The sequence below is a fragment of the Anomaloglossus baeobatrachus genome, chromosome 5, assembly GCF_048569485.1.
Source record: "Anomaloglossus baeobatrachus isolate aAnoBae1 chromosome 5, aAnoBae1.hap1, whole genome shotgun sequence".
NCBI lineage: Eukaryota > Metazoa > Chordata > Amphibia > Anura > Aromobatidae > Anomaloglossus > Anomaloglossus baeobatrachus.
In genome coordinates, this window is record NC_134357.1 from 51,317,092 (window position 1) to 51,333,992 (window position 16,901).

Genomic DNA, 16,901 nt, shown 5'->3' on the forward strand with positions numbered 1-16,901 from the left:
AATGAGAGAAAGAAGCACTGTAACAGTGCTGGGTATGGAGGAGCAGTGACGGCCCATGAGATGAGAATCAAGGAGCAGTGACAGCCCAGGAGGGGAGAATCAAGGAGCAGTGACAGCCCAGGAGGGGAGAATCAAGGAGCAGTGACAGCCCAGGAGGGGAGAATCAAGGAGCAGTGACAGCCCAGGAGGGGAGAATCAAGGAGCAGTGACGGCCCAGGAGGGGAGAATCAAGGAGCAGTGACGGCCCAGGAGGGGAGACTTAAGGAGCAGTGATGGCCCATGAGGTGAGAATCAAGGAGCAGTGTCGGTCCAGGAGGGGAGAATCAAGGAGCAGTGACGGCCCAGGAGGGGAGAATCAAGGAGCAGTGACGGCCCAGGAGGGGAGAATCAAGGAGCAGTGACGGCCCAGGAGGGGAGACTTAAGGAGCAGTGATGGCCCATGAGGTGAGAATCAAGGAACAGTGTCGGTCCAGGAGGGGAGAATCAAGGAGCAGTGACAGCCCAGGAGGGGAGAATCAAGGAGCAGTGACGGCCCAGGAGGGGAGAATCAAGGAGCAGTGACGGCCCAGGAGGGGAGACTTAAAGAGCAGTGATGGCCCAGAAGGGGAGAATCAAGGAGCAGTGATGGCCCAGGAGGGGAGTATCAAGGAACAGTGATGGCCCAGGAGGGGAGAATCAAGGAGCAGTGAAGGCCCAGGAGGTGAGAATCAAGGAGCAGTGATGGTCCTGGAGGGGAGTATCAAAAACTAGTGATGGCCCAGGAGGTGAGAATCAAGGAGCAGTGACGGCCCAGGAGAGGAGAATCAAGGAGCAGTGATGGCCCAGGAGGGGAGAATCAAGGAGTAGTGACAGCCCAGAAGGGGAGAATCGAGGAGCAGTGAGGGCCCAGGAGAGGAGAATCAATGAGCAGTGACAGCCCAGAAGGGGAGAATCGAGGAGCAGTGAGGGCCCAGGAGAGGAGAATCAAGGAGCAGTGACAGCCCAGAAGGGGAGAATCGAGGAGCAGTGAGGGCCCAGGAGGGGAGAATCAAGGAGCAGTGACAGCCCAGAAGGGGAGAATCGAGGAGCAGTGAGGGCCCAGGAGAGGAGAATCAAGGAGCAGTGACAGCCCAGAAGGGGAGAATCGAGGAGCAGTGAGGGCCCAGGAGGGGAGAATCAAGGAGCAGTGACAGCCTAGAAGGGGAGAATCGAGGAGCAGTAACAGCCCAGGAGAGGAGAATCAATTTTTTTTGCCTCCTTGTGCTTATCAATCAATCCCTTTTTCAATTGGCTTCAGAAAATATTGAGATCTATTTCTGAGTTTAAAAATAAGATATAATTTGTGGAAAGAAAGTGCTCAATTTTCCTGGCAGCCACCACAGGAGGAACAGAGCATTACACGTTGATTACAATCAATAGATCACTCCAACAATGGAAAGGCAGGTCTTCTGCTACACTCTGCTCCAAGTGATTGGTCAATGTCTCTAAAGCGGGCTTTACACACTACGATATATCTAATGAGATGTTGTCGGGGTCGCGTCGTAAGTGACGCACATCCGGCATCGTTAGTGATATCATAGCGTGTGACAGCTACGTCCGATGGTGAATGAGCAGAAATACTCACCTTCTCATTCATCGTTGACATGTCGCTCATTTTCAAAAAATCGAGCGTCCGGTTGTTCAATGTTCCCGAGGCAGCACACATTGCTCCGTGTGACACCCCGGGAACAATGAACTGCAGCTTACCTGCGTCCCGCTGGCAATGCGGAAGGAAGGAGGTGGGCGGGATGTTACGTCCCACTCATCTCCGCCCCTCCGCTTCTATTGGCCGGCCAATGTGTGACGTCGCTGTGACGCCGAACGTCCCTCCTCCTTCAGGAAGTGGATGTTCGCCGCCCACAGCGAGGTCGTTTGGAAGGTAAGTACGTGTGACGGGGGGTTACAGCATTGTGCGACACGGGCAAGAAATTGCCCATATCGCACAAACGATGGGGGCGAGTGCGATCGCAAATGTGATCGCAGGAGAAATCGACACATGTAAAGCAGCCTTAACTAGGGATCCTTTTTATTAATTCAGAATGTGTTAATAATGTATTTAAAATGTCTTTCCTATACTAGATTTAATCTATCACAAAAGTGAGTACACCGCTCACATTTTTGCAAATATTTTATTATATCTTTTCATGGATCAACACTGAAGATTGGACACTTTGATACAGTGTACAGTGTCAGTGTGACGCCCATGGACTTTCAGGTCATCACAGGGTATTGCACAATCTGCCCTCTCGTGCAATATCCACCTCCTTCTTGGTTATGGGTCCCTAACTATATGGTGTTGTCTACATCAGCCAATCAAAACCCTAGATACACTCTGCACCATACCCACCAAACACACCAGTGGACGGCTTGAGTGGAATAGAGTCGCCCACCTGGGGGGTTGGAGAGGGGAGGTCAGGAGTGTCAAGAGGAAGAGAGTAGAGTCTGGAAGTGAAGGAGACAGGAGGTCAGGAGCAGGGCTCCTAGGAAGCTATCTAGGTGGCAGACGGTGGTCTGGGCCTAGAGAAGCTGGACCCCTGGTCGCAGGGGATCATGGTAAGGGGCACAGATCTATCGAGGAGGACAGCCGGCGGCCTTGCACCATCACCGAGCTGGGACCAAGGCATGACGGGGTACGTGGACCCTAGGTCGGGGAGTAGCTTCCCAAAAATCGGGGTACTAGCGCAACGAGGGGATAGGACTTTACACTCAAAACAGTCCAGAAAATGTCAAGCGTGAACCCTGAGAGCAAGCTCCCACACTTAGCCATAGTGGGGAGTGGGACCCCGCAGGTTTCATACTACCGGGACCAACAGAGAAGTAAACTTAGTGCCAGGAGGCAGGTCACGGATCACCAGGCAGCACCATTGGGGACGGGACCCGAACTAAGCTCCCCTCAGCGGCACCGGTATCCAGAACTTTGGTTTATCCAGAACTTTGGTTTATCCAGTTGTTGGTGTCAGCTTAATAACTGAGTGAGTACGCAAGTGACCCCTTTGCATCCAATGGCACTCCCCCACAATCACCGAGCCCCGGGGTATCCCCCCTACCCTACCCATGGAGGATCACAACACTTGGCTGCCCCATTCCATCATCCCGGGGTACTCCCAATTGCAGCGGTGGTACTTCTAATTACCACATACCACGGGTGGCATCACAACTCTCTAAATTCCCTTGTAAATAACCCCCTTCATTTGAGTGGCCGCACGATCCCCGGTCCGGAGACCCCCGAGCCACTGAGAACCCTGATCCTAGCAGCTCGGCTGCTGGCACGGGGGCGGCACATCAGTGTGCAGCTTGTATAACAGTGTAAATTTGTTGTGCCCTTTAAATAACTCAACACACAGCCATTAATGTCTAAACCACTGGCAACAAAAGTGAGTGCACCCTTAAGTAAAAATGGCCAAATTGTGCCCAATTAGCTATTTTCCCTACCCGGTGTTATGTGACTCATGAGTTTTACAAGGTCTCAGGTGTGAATAAGGAGCAGGTTTTGTAAATTTGGTGTTATCGCTCACACATTGTCTCATACTGGTCACTGGCAGTTCAACATGGCTCCTCATGGCAAAGAATTATCTGACGATCTGAAAAAAAGAATTGTTGCTCTACATAAAGATGGCCTAGGCTATAAAAAGATTGCCGACACCCGGAAGCTGATCTGCAGTACAGTGGCCAAGACCATACAGCGGTTTAACAAGACAGGATCCACTCAGAACAGGCCTCACGATGGTCGAACAAAGAAGTTGAGTGCACGTACTCAGCATCATATCCACAGGTTTGTCTTTTCAAAGTAGACTTATGAGTGCTGCCAGCATTGCTGCAGAGGTCATAGGGCTGGGGGGTCCACCTGTTAGTGCTCAAACCATATGCTGCACACTGCATCACATTGGTCTGCAAGGCTGTCATCCTAGGAGGAAGCCTCTTCTAAAGATGATGCACAAGAAAGCCCACAAACAGTTTGCTGAAGATAAGGAGACTAAAGGCACTGTCACACGCAGAGATAAATCTTTGGCAGATCTGTGGTTGCAGTGAAATCATGGACATATTGTTCCATTTGTACACAGCCACAAACCTGGCACTGATTGTCCACAATTTCACTGCAACCACAGATCTGCCGCAGATTTATCTCTGTGTGTGACAGGGCCTTTAGGACATGGATTACTGGAAAATGTCCTGTGGTCTGATGAGACCAAGATCAACCTATTTGATTCAGATGGTGTAAAGCGTGTGTGGTTACAACCAGGTGAGGAGCACAAAGACAAGTGTGTCCTGCCTACAGTCAGACATGCTGGTGGGAGTCTCATGGTTTGGGGCTGCATGACTGCTGCTGGCTGTGAGGAGCTACAGTTCATTGAGGGAACCATGAATGCCAACATATGCTGTGGCATACTGAAGCAGAGCTTGATCCTCTCCCTTTGGAAACTGGGCTTCAGGGCAGTATTCCAACATCCCAAACACACCTCCAAGACAACCACTACCTCGCTAAAGAATCTGTGGGTAAAGGTGGTTGACTGGCCAAGTGTCTCCATACCTAAACTCTACTGAGCATCTGTGGCTCCTCCTCATATGGAAGATGGAGGAGCGCAAAGTATCTAACATCCTCCAGCTCCGTGATGTCGTCATGGAGGATGGAAGAGGATCCAGCGGCTTCTGTAAAGCTCTAGTGAACTTCATGCCCAACAGAGTTAAGGCAGTGCTTGAAAAAAAAATGGTGGTCACAGAAAATATTGACATTTTAGCCACAATTTGGCCATTTTCTCTTAGGGGTGTACTCATTTTTGTTGCCAGTGGTTTAGACATTAATAACTGTGTGTTAAGGTATTGCCTCTGATCTCCATTATACAAGATTTCTCCTCCCCTTCTCCTCAGTGTATTTGTAACGTCAGGTGTGTGGGTGGAAATCCTGATCCTGCGCATTCTGCCTGCCATCTCTCTCCTAAACTGTTTCGCCCTTCTGTGGGTACTGTCTTCAATTTTGATGTGCGTATGCATTTGAGTTTTAAATGCCATATGAGAAACCACGGAAGGGCAGAACAGTCACCCCGAAGCCAACCATAGATATCAGATAACTGTTGGCCAGATCCTTGTTCAGCTAACAATTTTTTCCCAACCCCTTCCCCCTATAAACATTTAAATTTGGCTACTTCTTATGACCTCATTGTCACGCTAGGTATGGGGACGTACCAAGAGCATGGACAAAGGGAAGAGAAGAGAAATCCTGTGTCTAGGGAGAGGGTGTAACGCCTGCCTGGATCAACAGACTCAGGTGGGATGTAATGGACAGACTAGAGGGAAGCCATTCACCAAGCAGGACCCCCAGAACCCTGAAACCCTTTAACCCCTATACAGGGGTTTGGAATTACACAGGGCCCTGGTGATCACTACCTGTGGAAGGCTGCAGTCCGATGAGAGTAGTCGTCAGGCAGGGTCAAAACAGGAATAGCAGAACAGGGACAGCATCAGCAGACAAGGACATAATCAGAAAACAAAGCAGAGGTCAAATCCGGATCGGGCAGCGAGGTACAAAAACAGCAGGCAGGAGGGTAGTCAGAAAACCCGCAGAAGTCAGCACACAGGAATCACAAAACAGAATAGGGCGGACCAGGAGCCAGGAAATCAGAACTATCTCTGGCAGAGGTCAGCAGACAGGAGGGGAACTAAGAAGGGTGTGGTGTCTTCCCATTGGCTGTAGCTGAACGCTGGCAACGTCAGCTGGAAGACACACGCCACCTACAGTCAGCCAGTGGTACTGCAGATCCCAAGATAACCCAGCCCAGTGGATGATCGGAGCCTGCGCCCACTGGTGCCGTCTCCCATCACCAGCACCATCCACGGCAGGATCACAGCGTCCCCTGGCGATCGGAGCAGAAGTCGCTGGAGCGGACTCCGGTGGTGACGTAACAGAGGGAAGATGGTTACCCCTGACCGACCCAACTGCTGGTCCCTGTGGTCCCTCACCACCCTAGATAGGTTACGCATCTATGCGCAAAGCTGGATACCTGAACTTAGGTGTCACTAGTGCTGGGCAATAAATAGGAAACGGATGGGATGAGCTCTCCGTCAACCCCACTAAACACTATAGAAGGGGAAAACACAGGGGGAAAATGCATGAACTACTTATCATTAGATGAATCAGGTAGGAGTTCAGCAAAGCTTCAACAACGATACCACAGAGGAGTACAAGCCACCTGCTTGCCATCTCAGCTTGACTGAATTGAAAATATCACCAGCACCAGTCCAGGAAAGGAAGGGGTATTTACACACCAAGAGAATAATAATGATCAGCAGCTGGTGGAAGTCGAGCTCCTGCTGGGTCCAAAAAGGAGATAAATTAATCCAGCAGGAAAGCTACCTATACCAATGAATACTGACAGCAGGAACAATGGAAAGTCAGGGAGCATTCTGTCCAGCCAGACACTGTGACCTTCTATTACCCAAAAACAAATGATTGTCTGCCACCTGTGACACTCATGGTCTGATCCATGCAAAATCCATGCCAGGGTCCATCCAATACTATATTGAAAGTCCCACACAATGGCACACACCGTGTCTCCTTATAGAAAAGGTCAAGGATTTAGACATTGTTAATATGGGTGGAAATTTTATATTTCTGGCAAGAATGGAAATTAAATCTGTAAACATAAAGTAAGAAAACCTTTCCCAAATAAAAGCCATTTTCCTTGCATTATTCCTATGGTTCGGTGGTGACATTTATACGGATTGTCATTCCAGACATTGCTTGCTTCTTCCCATTATTCTTATGGGATGCAACTTGCAAAGTAACATTTTAAGTGTACAAAGAAAGAGATGTAGTGTGAATTCTGCAGATATACAGTGAGGATTTTATATATATATATACGAGCTGTAGTACCTGGGCGTTGCCCGGGATAGTAACTGTCTCTGTCTCTCTCCCAGTCTCTGTCTGTCTGTGCCTTTCTTTGTCTGTGTCTATGTCTCTGTCTGTCTTTGTATCAGTCTATCTGTCTCCATCTCTGTGTCTGTCTGTCTCTCTCTATCTCTGTCTCTATGTGTGTGTCTGTCTGTCTCTCTCTTTCCCCGTCTGTCTTTGTCTGTCTCTTTCCAGGTCTGAGAACTATACAGGTGCTAAAGGTGGGGAGACAGAAGGCGCAAATAGGGTCTTACCCGGTAAAACTAGAAATGACGGAAAGTTATGATAACACTCACCTGATCAGGTTGTGCCAGTCACAACTCCTGAAATCGCATGTGAGTGTCAGCTTGGTTAAAAAGCAGCGGCCCCGTGAAACAGCAAGAGTCATATATAAATATAGGAAAACGGGTTTTAGCCGCGCTGAAAAACCACTGGTGCAGGATTAATGAAGAAGTTTCTTTTTTATTACAGCATTTCCAACGCGTTTCAGAGACTGGAACCGTCTCCTTCCTCAGGGAAAAAGAAATCCTTTTTTTTTTTTATTTTTTTTTATTTTTTTATTATCTTTTAAATTTATTAGAAAGGGAAAGTATTCAATATTAATAAATTAATACTTAAAAATGGAGTGGAAGCACGCTGGAAAAAATTTCCCTGAGGAAGGAGACGGTTCCAGTCTCTGAAACGCGTTGGAAATGCTGTAATAAAAAAGAAACTTCTTCATTAATCCTGCACCAGTGGTTTTTCAGCGCGGCTAAAACCCGTTTTCCTATATTTATATATGACTCTTTCCAGGTCTGTCTCTTTCCAGGTCTGTCTCTTACCCCGGCTGTCTCTTTCCCCGGCTGTCTCTTTCCCCGGCTGTCTCTTTCCTCGGCTGTCTCTATCCCCGGCTGTTTCTATGCCCGGCTGTCTCTATGCCCGGCTGTTTCTTTGCCCGGCTTTCTCTTTCCAGGTCTGTCTCTATCCCCATCTGTTTCTTTCCCCGTGTGTCTCTTTCCCCGTGTGTCTCTTTGCTCGTCTGTCTCTTTCCCCGGGCTGTCTCTTTCCCCGGGCTGTCTCTTTCCCCGGCCTGTCTCTTTCCCCAGGCTGTCTCTTTGCCCGTCTGTCTCTTTCCCCGGCCTGTCTCTTTGCCCGTCTGTCTCTTTGCCCGTCTATCTCTCTGACTCTCTCTATCTGTCTCCCCACTAACATCTTATTACCTCACACATAAGCTTCTTATACTAACAGTTTATTTTGTTCCTATAGCAACCACTGACAGTTGCTATTAATAGCCTGTAGCTCCTACCTCCACTCAGTGTAATGGAGGCAGGATTTTGAAGACTAACTGTAAAGCGCGGGGTTACATTTTCCCGTCAAAACATAGTCGATAACGTTCCCTGAGTCACAAGGGGTGTCTGTGCAAAATTTCGTGATTGTAAATGTGACGGTGCGGATTCCTTCAGCGGACATACACACATACACACACATACATACACACACACACACACACATATATACACACATGCACACACACATACATACACACATACACACACACATACATACACACACACATACATACACACACACATACACATACATACACACATGCACACACATACACACACATGCATACATACATATATACATACACTGAGCTAAATATATTAGATATATATATATATACACACACCAAAAATTCAGTGCATAGGGGTCTCTCTAAACCCTATTCGCATGCCATGGAGAGATCTTGTGCTGAATTTAGCACTTTCTGTTGGAGTTCAGACCCAGCTGAGAAATCTCACGTTGCATATTCGTCTCATCAGAGGTGCAGCGAGTTTCTTCAGACGGCAATCTCCCAGCATGGGTTTTGGTTAATTACAGATCTTGACATCTTAATTAAAAGGTAGAGCAGTTTCCTACTCCCCTGTCTTATAGGAAAGTAGCATGACTCTACTCAAGCAGAACAGCGAAGGCAAATACGAGGTCATACGGCATGTGAGAGCAATGGATGACATTTGTAAAGTTTTACTATTGGCTGGAGGAGCAACTGGTATATTGGATGGAGCCATAATACAGCATGTCCGGCTGCCACAGATATCATATGGCGGTAGTAGAAGGTGATAGGGACTCACTATTGCAGGTAATATGTATCACATCCAATATGGCTACCTTTGAAACTGATATATGGGTTGTAGCTTAGCTTTCACAGACTTCTAAAGAAAAATAGCAAATGTGCCAAGTTTTAGAACCAACCACCATACAATTGAATGTCTGTCCACTTATCTACCGTATTTTTCATTTTATAGGACGCATCGGATTATAAGACGCACTCCAAATTTAGAGATAAAAAACGGTAAAAAAAAAGGAGTCTGTCTTATACTCCAGTGGTGTCTTACCGGAGGTGGGGCAGCAGCAGTGGTGGAGCGAGGTCACAGGAGGCAGAGGCGATGCTGGAGTAGGGCAATGCTGCAGGCGCTGCAGTGGTGGCTGTGCTAGCAGCCATGGGGGCTGTGCTGGCTGCAGTGGTGGCTGTGCTGGCAGCCATGGGGGCTGTGCTGGCTGCAGTGGTGGCTGTGCTGGCAGCCATGGGGGCTGTGCCGGCGGCGGTGGGGGTTGTGCTGGCTGCGGTGGGGGCTATGCTGGCTGCAGTGGGGCTTTGCTGGCAGCAGTGGTGGTTGTGCTGGCAGCAGTGGTGGCTGTGCTGGCTGCGGTCGGGGCTGTGCTGGCTGCAGTGGGGCTGTGCTGGCAGCGGTGGTGACTGTGCTGGCAACAGTGGTGGTTGTGCTGGCAGCAGTGGTGGCTGTGCTGGCAGCGGTGGTGACTGTGCTGGCAGCAGTGGTGGTTGTGCTGGCAGCAGTGGTGGCTGTGCTGGCTGCGGTCGGGGCTGTGCTGGCTGCAGTGGGGCTGTGCTGGCAGCGGTGGTGACTATGCTGGCAGCAGTGGTGGTTGTGCTGGCAGCAGTGGTGGCTGTGCTGGCAGCAGTGGTGGCTGTGCTGGCTGCGGTCGGGGCTGTGCTGGCAGCGGTGGTGACTGTGCTGGCAGCAGTGGTGGTTGTGCTGGCAGCAGTGGTGGCTGTGCTAGCTGCGGTGGGGCTGTGCTGGCAGCATTGGTGGCTGTGCTGGCTGTGGTGGGGGCTGTGCTGGCTGTGGTGGGGGCTGTGCTGGCTGTGGTGGGGGCTGTGCTGGCTGCGGTGGGGGCTGTGCTGGCTGCAGGGGGCCTGTTTTGGCTGCGGTGGAGGCTGTATTGGGGGCCGTGCTGGCTGCAGACGCTGTGCTGGCTCTGTGGAGAAGTGCGGTGCGGCATACAAGCCGAGATCTCATCTGAACACTGCCAACTGCAGGCGCCATTTTCCTTAAGTTTACTGCTGGGAGATCAATGGGCAGGAGGCGGCGCATGCGCAGATGAGATCTTGAGCTGAGAGCTCCATTTGCGCACACGCGCCAACTCAGGGTGCCATTATTTGAAGCCCACACTGCCGATAGAGCATCTGGGAAACCCGCCGCACCACCCTGTTCAGCACAGCCCCCACCGCATCCAGCACATCCCCCACTGCAGCCAGCAGAGCGCCCATTCTCCACCTCCCGGTAAGCTACATTCGGATTATAAGACACACCCATCATTTTCCTCCCAATTTTTTTGGGAGGAATAGCATGTCTTGTAATAAAAAAAATATGGTAATTTACAAAACCAAATGACATTAACAATATTGCAGCTTTGGCAGTTTTACCTACACTAAATTAAAAACTGGATAGAAGAGGTAATTGGGATGCTTTGGTTTTTTTTAAAGGGTATTCAAAGAGAGAGTTATTATCAGTATAACAGAATAATGACATCAGGTTGGTAACCATTACCACACAGTTCTGGTGAATCCACAGTGGCCCATCAAGTTCTACCTTTCTCCACCAGTTATTCATTTTCTATCACTAGATTATTTATACCCACAATGCCATCTGTTGTGTGATAAAACCCTCCAACTCTTTAATAAAAGTTGTTATATTGTCTGCCACTACTACCTCTTGTAGAAAGGTATTTCACAGTCTGACTCCACTAACAGTAAAGAATCCTTTCCTACTTTCCTATTTAGCTGCCAGAATAATATTTCTTCCACACATGGTGAATACCCCCTGGTCCTTTAATAAATGTTGTTATAGTATCTGACATTACTACCATTTGCGGTCGGACAGTCCACCGTCTGACTGCTCTAACTGTAAAGAACCCTTTTCTATTTAGCTGCCATAATTGCAATTCTTCCACACATAGTGAATGCTCCCTGGTCCTTTATAAGCTTTTTAATATATGATGTTATAGTGTCTGCCATTACTACCTTTTGCGGTCAGACATTCCACCGTCTGACTGCTTTAACCATAAAGAACCCTTTCCTATTTAGCTGCCAGAATTGCCTTTCTTCCACACATAGTAAATGCTCCTTGCTCCTTTATAAGCTTTTTATTATAAGCTGTTATAGTGTCTGCCATTATTACCTTTTGTAGTAGGACATTCCACCGTCTGACTGCTCTAACCGTAAAGAACCCTTTTCTATTTAGCTGCCAGAATCGCCTTTCTTACTGATATAATGAATCCGCCCTGGTCTTTTATAAGCTCTATGGAAACACAATATATGGTTGAGTTTACATGTCCTGTAATCATCAGTCAGAACGGATCCTGCAGAGATCTGTTGGCAAAATGATGTCTCCCGGATCCGTTTTTTTTTTTTAACATGAGAGTCTATGCAGAATGAAATAGTTAACAGATTACTATTATCTTCCATTTGTAACAGATTCTGTAAGAAAAAAACAGATCCGTTACAAATGAAGGCAATATGGATGGCTAAATATAAATAACAATCCGTTTTTCATAGCCTCCGATGTTAAAAACCGGATCCAGCAGAAATCAGCTATTTAACAACAGACAAATAAGTTGTATTTGCAGAACTTTTTTGCCAACGTATCTCCGCATTATCCATTCTAACGGATGATTACAGGACATGTGAACGCCGCCTAATACTGGTGCATCAACAGTGACATCACAAATACGGAACTGGTGCATCAATAGTGATAAAACATAGAGACTTCGCTGTCCTCTTTAAGCATGAGATGTTTATCACTACAATCAGTGGAACAATACAATCCAGCTAATGATGACCGGACAATGGGACCAATACTTTTTATGTTTTCTAATATTGATACAACACAAGAAAACAGAAAACAAACACTGTTAGGCGTAATTCACAATCAATGTCTAAAAACGAAAATGAAAAAATAGTAGCGGAATCATCAATGTTTTGGATTAATGTCAGAGTATGGACTGTATGTCCGTTTTTACCATAGGTGTCTGTTTTTACCATCCGTGTGTTTGTTTTTCACCATTGTGTGTCCGTTTTTACCATACGTGTGTCCGTTATTACCATTGTGTGTCCGTTTTTACCATACGTGTGTCCGTTTTTACCATCCGTGTGTTTGTTTTTACCATTGTGTGTCCGTTTTTACCATACGTGTGTCCGTTATTACCATTGTGTGTCCGTTTTTACCATACGTGTGTCCATTTTTATCATATGTGTCCGTTATTATCATCCGTGTGTCTATTTTTACCATCCGTGTGTCTATTTTTACCATCCGTGTGTCTATTTTTACCATCCGTGTGTCCATTTTTACCATCCGTGTGTCTATTTTTACCATCCGTGTGTCCATTTTTACCATCCGTGTGTCCGTTTTTAGCATACGCGTGTCCGTTTTTACCATACGCGTGTCCGTTTTTACCATCCGTGTGTCTGTTTTTACCATCCGTGTGTCCATTTTTACCATCCGTGTGTCCGTTTTTAGCATACGCGTGTCCGTTTTTACCATACGTGTGTCCGTTTTTACCATCCGTGTGTCTGTTTTTACCATACGCGTGTCCGTTTTTACCATACGCATGTCCGTTTTTACCATACGTGTGTCCGTTTTTACCATATGTGTCCGTTTTTACCATTCGTGTGTCTGTTTTTACCATCCTTGTGTCCATTTTTACCATCCGTGTGTCCGTTTTTACCATACGTGTGTCCGTTTTACCATACGCGTGTCCGTTTTTAACATCAGTGTGTCCGTTTTTACCATCCGTGTGTCCATTTTTACCATCCGTGTGTCCGTTTTTACCATCCGTGTGTCCGTTTTTACCATCCGTGTGTCCGTTTTTACCATACGTGTCTGTTTTTACCATACGTATGTCTGTTTTTACCATATGTGTGTCTTATTTTACCATTCGTGTGTGCGTTTTTACCATCCGTATGTCTGTTTTTCCCATCAGTCTGTGTATTTTTACCATACGTGTGTCCGTTTTTATCATACGTATGTCCGTTTTTACCATCAGTGTGTCTGTTTTTACCATATGTGTGTCTTATTTAACCATCAGTGTGTCCGTTTTTACCATCCATGTGTCCATTTTTACCATCCGTGTGTCCATTTTTAGCATCCGTGTGTCTATTTTTACCATACGTGTGTCCGTTTTTACCATCAGTGTGTCCGTTTTTATCATACGTGTGTCTGTTTTTATCATCCGTGTCCGATTTTACCATCAGTGTTTTTCAAGGATAGATAGATAAATAAATAAATGACAAAGCTTCTCCCATCCTCTGCAATGTTAAGCATATACAGCACATGGGTTGTACACTGATGCCATGCGTGTGCTGTACGTGTGTTGTAGACTTGTATTGCCCCTTTTTATCCATGATATTAGAGAAAACTGGACAGGTCTCCGTGAGTTTTGCATGGACACACGGTTTGTGAAAAAGCGCATGTGACTAGCAGCGTAACTTATAATGGATATATTGTATCCATGAAAAAAAAAATGGATACAGCACATTCTTGCAACACATGAATAAGGCCTTAAAGGGAATCTGTCACCAGGTTTTTGCTCCCCATATCAGAGCAGCATAATGTAGGGACGGAGACGCTGATTCCAGCAATGTGCCACTTACTGAGCTGTTTGCTGTCATTTTGATAAAATCCATGTTTTCTCGGCTGCAGATCTAGCAGATATATAGAGCTCATGGATATGCTGTAATGATAATGTCCTGCTGATTAAACAGTGATTTTATCAAAACTACACTAAGTAGCCCAATAAGTGACACATCGCTGGAATCAGGGTGTCCGTCTCTACATTGTGCTGCTCTCAGATTAGGTGGCAAAAAGCAGTGACAGATTCCCTTTAAATATAGCAAATATTGAACATAGCTGTTTGTAAATACAGATGCAGCAAAACTATGACTATAAATGTACCTTATTAATACATTTTATTTATATAGCGCCAACATATTCCGCAGCCCTTTACTATCAGTCCTATTTACGGGCAAACCAGAGCTATGTTATGGTGATATCACAATGCTGCTCTTCATTTTTTTTTAGTATTTCTGCGTTGACCACATAAATATTGGAGAAGGGTTCAGCACGCACGTCAGCGGAGCGGCTATCGGACCCGTGCACAAAATGACAATTCTACAATGTGACAGGCGCTATTAATAGAGCACGCACCCCGGTGCACAAACTTAGGAAAGTTGATTGACACTGATTCTGTCTGTCTTTAGGAATTGCAAAAGTAAGGAGCAGAATAAAAAATGCAAACAGTGCATATAATCCACCATGCCTTCTACTTACCATCCTCCTTCTCATCAAACACTGGTCTTTTGGAGGAAGTGTTGGCCCCCATCCTTTTCTTCCACTTGTTCCAGTGAAACATTGATGCAGAGGTGGAGATAGCATTCCCTATCTCCTGCAAATGGAAGGGAAGCAAGCTTCAGATCCTCAGTGCTTCATCCAGGGGGTCCCTATTGTGTGTAGTAGGGGGAGAGCTCCACTCCAGGCTGCTCCTACATCCTGATCAGCACCATGGACAGCTCTGATTTATGGAGGCACCCTGCACAGGGGATTCACTGCCAGCATTAAGAAGTCCCCTTGTTTGCTGTGCTCCTGAGTGCTCTGCTCCACAGACTAGCTGCACGCGGCTCTCTCCTTATAGTGGAATTCATGGCATCAGATCCTAATGAGGCTCACTCCTGCCACCATCAGGCAGCGAGAAGAACTGCAGCCAGAACTTATCACAAAGTGATACGTTAACAATATTTTATATACTAAAAGAACAAAGATCAGATAAATCTTAAAGTGACTTATAGATTGCCATTAATTATTATTATTATCATTATTATACCATTTTATACCATATTATTATTATACCATATTATTATACCATATTATTATTATTGTACCTTATTATTATTACTATTATTATTATTATTATTATTATTATTCCATATTATTATTATTGTTGTACATTATTATTATTATTATTATTATACTATATTATTATTATTATACCATATTATTATTTTACCATATTATTATTATTATTATTGTACATTATTATTATTATTATTATTATTATTATTATACCATAGTATTATTTTTTTATTATTATACCATATTATTATTATTCCTTATTATTATTATTATTATTATTATTATTATTATTATTATTATTATTATTATTATTATTATTATTATACCATATTATTATTATTTATATTATTATACCATATTATTATTATTCATTATTATTATTATTATTATCATTATTATTATTCCATATTATTATTATTTTTATTATTATACCATATTATTATTATTCCTTATTATTATTATTCCATATTATTATTATTATTATTATGTATATTTCTGCTTTAACTACATTAATTCAATGTTTTATTTTATTTTTTTTGTAACTTTATCATATGATTATTCACACTGAACATACAGAATCAAGAAAAGGCAAATTGCTCCCATTGTTTTAGTGGGTCTAATATAAGTGACTATTGGTTGCTGTTGATTCTTCTTTTATTTTATTTCCCTATTAACGCTTGATGATCCATGATGCTATCTATCATGCATTATTTTGGATTAAAATTGTATATTTCCATTATTGTTTGGACTAGTCTTCTAGAGTAGCATATGAGCACCTGGAGGGTACAAGCTAAAATAATAATCTCTATTTTAATATAGTGCCAATATATTCAGCAGCGCTTTCTATACATTAACATCACTGTCCCCATTGAGGCTCAGAAACTAAAGTCCTATCTGTACGTCTTCGGAGTGTGGGAGGAAACTAGAAAACCTTTAGGAAACCCACACAAACACGGGGAGAACATACAAACTCCTTGCAGATGGTTTCCTTGGTGGGATTTGAACCCAGGACCTCAGCGCTGCAAGACTACAGTGCTAACCGCTGACCCACCATACAGTGCTAACCACAGAGCCACCATACAATGCTAACCATTGACTCAGTGCTAATTACTAAGACACCGTACAGCGCTAACCACTGAGACACCGTAGAGTGCTAACCACTGAGCCACTGTACAATGCTAACCACTGAGCCACCATGCAGTGCTAACCACTGAGCCACAGTACAGTGCTAACCATTAAGCCACAATGCAGTGCTAACCACTGAGCCACCGTACAATGCTAACCACTGAGCCACCATACAGTTCTATTCACTGAGCCACCATACAGTGTTAATCACTGAGCCACCATAAAGTGCTAATGATTTCACCTAGACTTTCTTATGTCCACTATACCACACCAGTCCCACACATCTTTCTGATTGCTCGTAAACACGGCTATTACCACGCCCTATTATACCCTAGTATATATTAGTTGTGGGGTTTGAGTTTACAGGAGTTAGGGTCACGTTGGCGACTCAGACCTCGCTACCATCTAGTGTACCTCTGAGTTGAAGGTTCCCAGTCTGAGGGTCAACCTAGGTGTCCTAGTCCTGTCATCCGATCCCCGTGATAGGTTCTTAAATAGGTGATTTTTTTTCTCAGTATATAAACACTGCGATGTTACCACTCCATGTGAAAGTCATATCTCTGGTCCTAAAAAACTCAAAACACTATGGGTTGTATAAAATCACACTAGTGTATTCATCAGATTGACCCTTTCTCCCTTTCCAAAATGTAAAGCTGGCCATATGCATTAGACAAATATCTTAC

General features: G+C 45.2%; 2 protein-coding genes across 2 annotated transcripts in view; one reads left to right on the plus strand and one right to left on the minus strand.

Annotated features, from left to right (window-relative positions):
- Positions 1-14,861, minus strand: part of STK32C (serine/threonine kinase 32C) — a 320,810-nt gene extending 305,949 nt beyond the window's left edge. The window contains exon 1 of the mRNA XM_075348496.1: positions 14,515-14,861. Within this exon, the coding sequence (XP_075204611.1) occupies positions 14,515-14,596 (82 nt within the window). The 5' untranslated portion in view covers positions 14,597-14,861. The remainder of the gene's footprint in view (positions 1-14,514) is intronic.
- The window catches only part of LRRC27 (leucine rich repeat containing 27), a 285,705-nt gene that overhangs the window by 137,877 nt on the left and 130,927 nt on the right, over positions 1-16,901 (plus strand). The gene's annotated exons all lie outside the window — the stretch shown is intronic.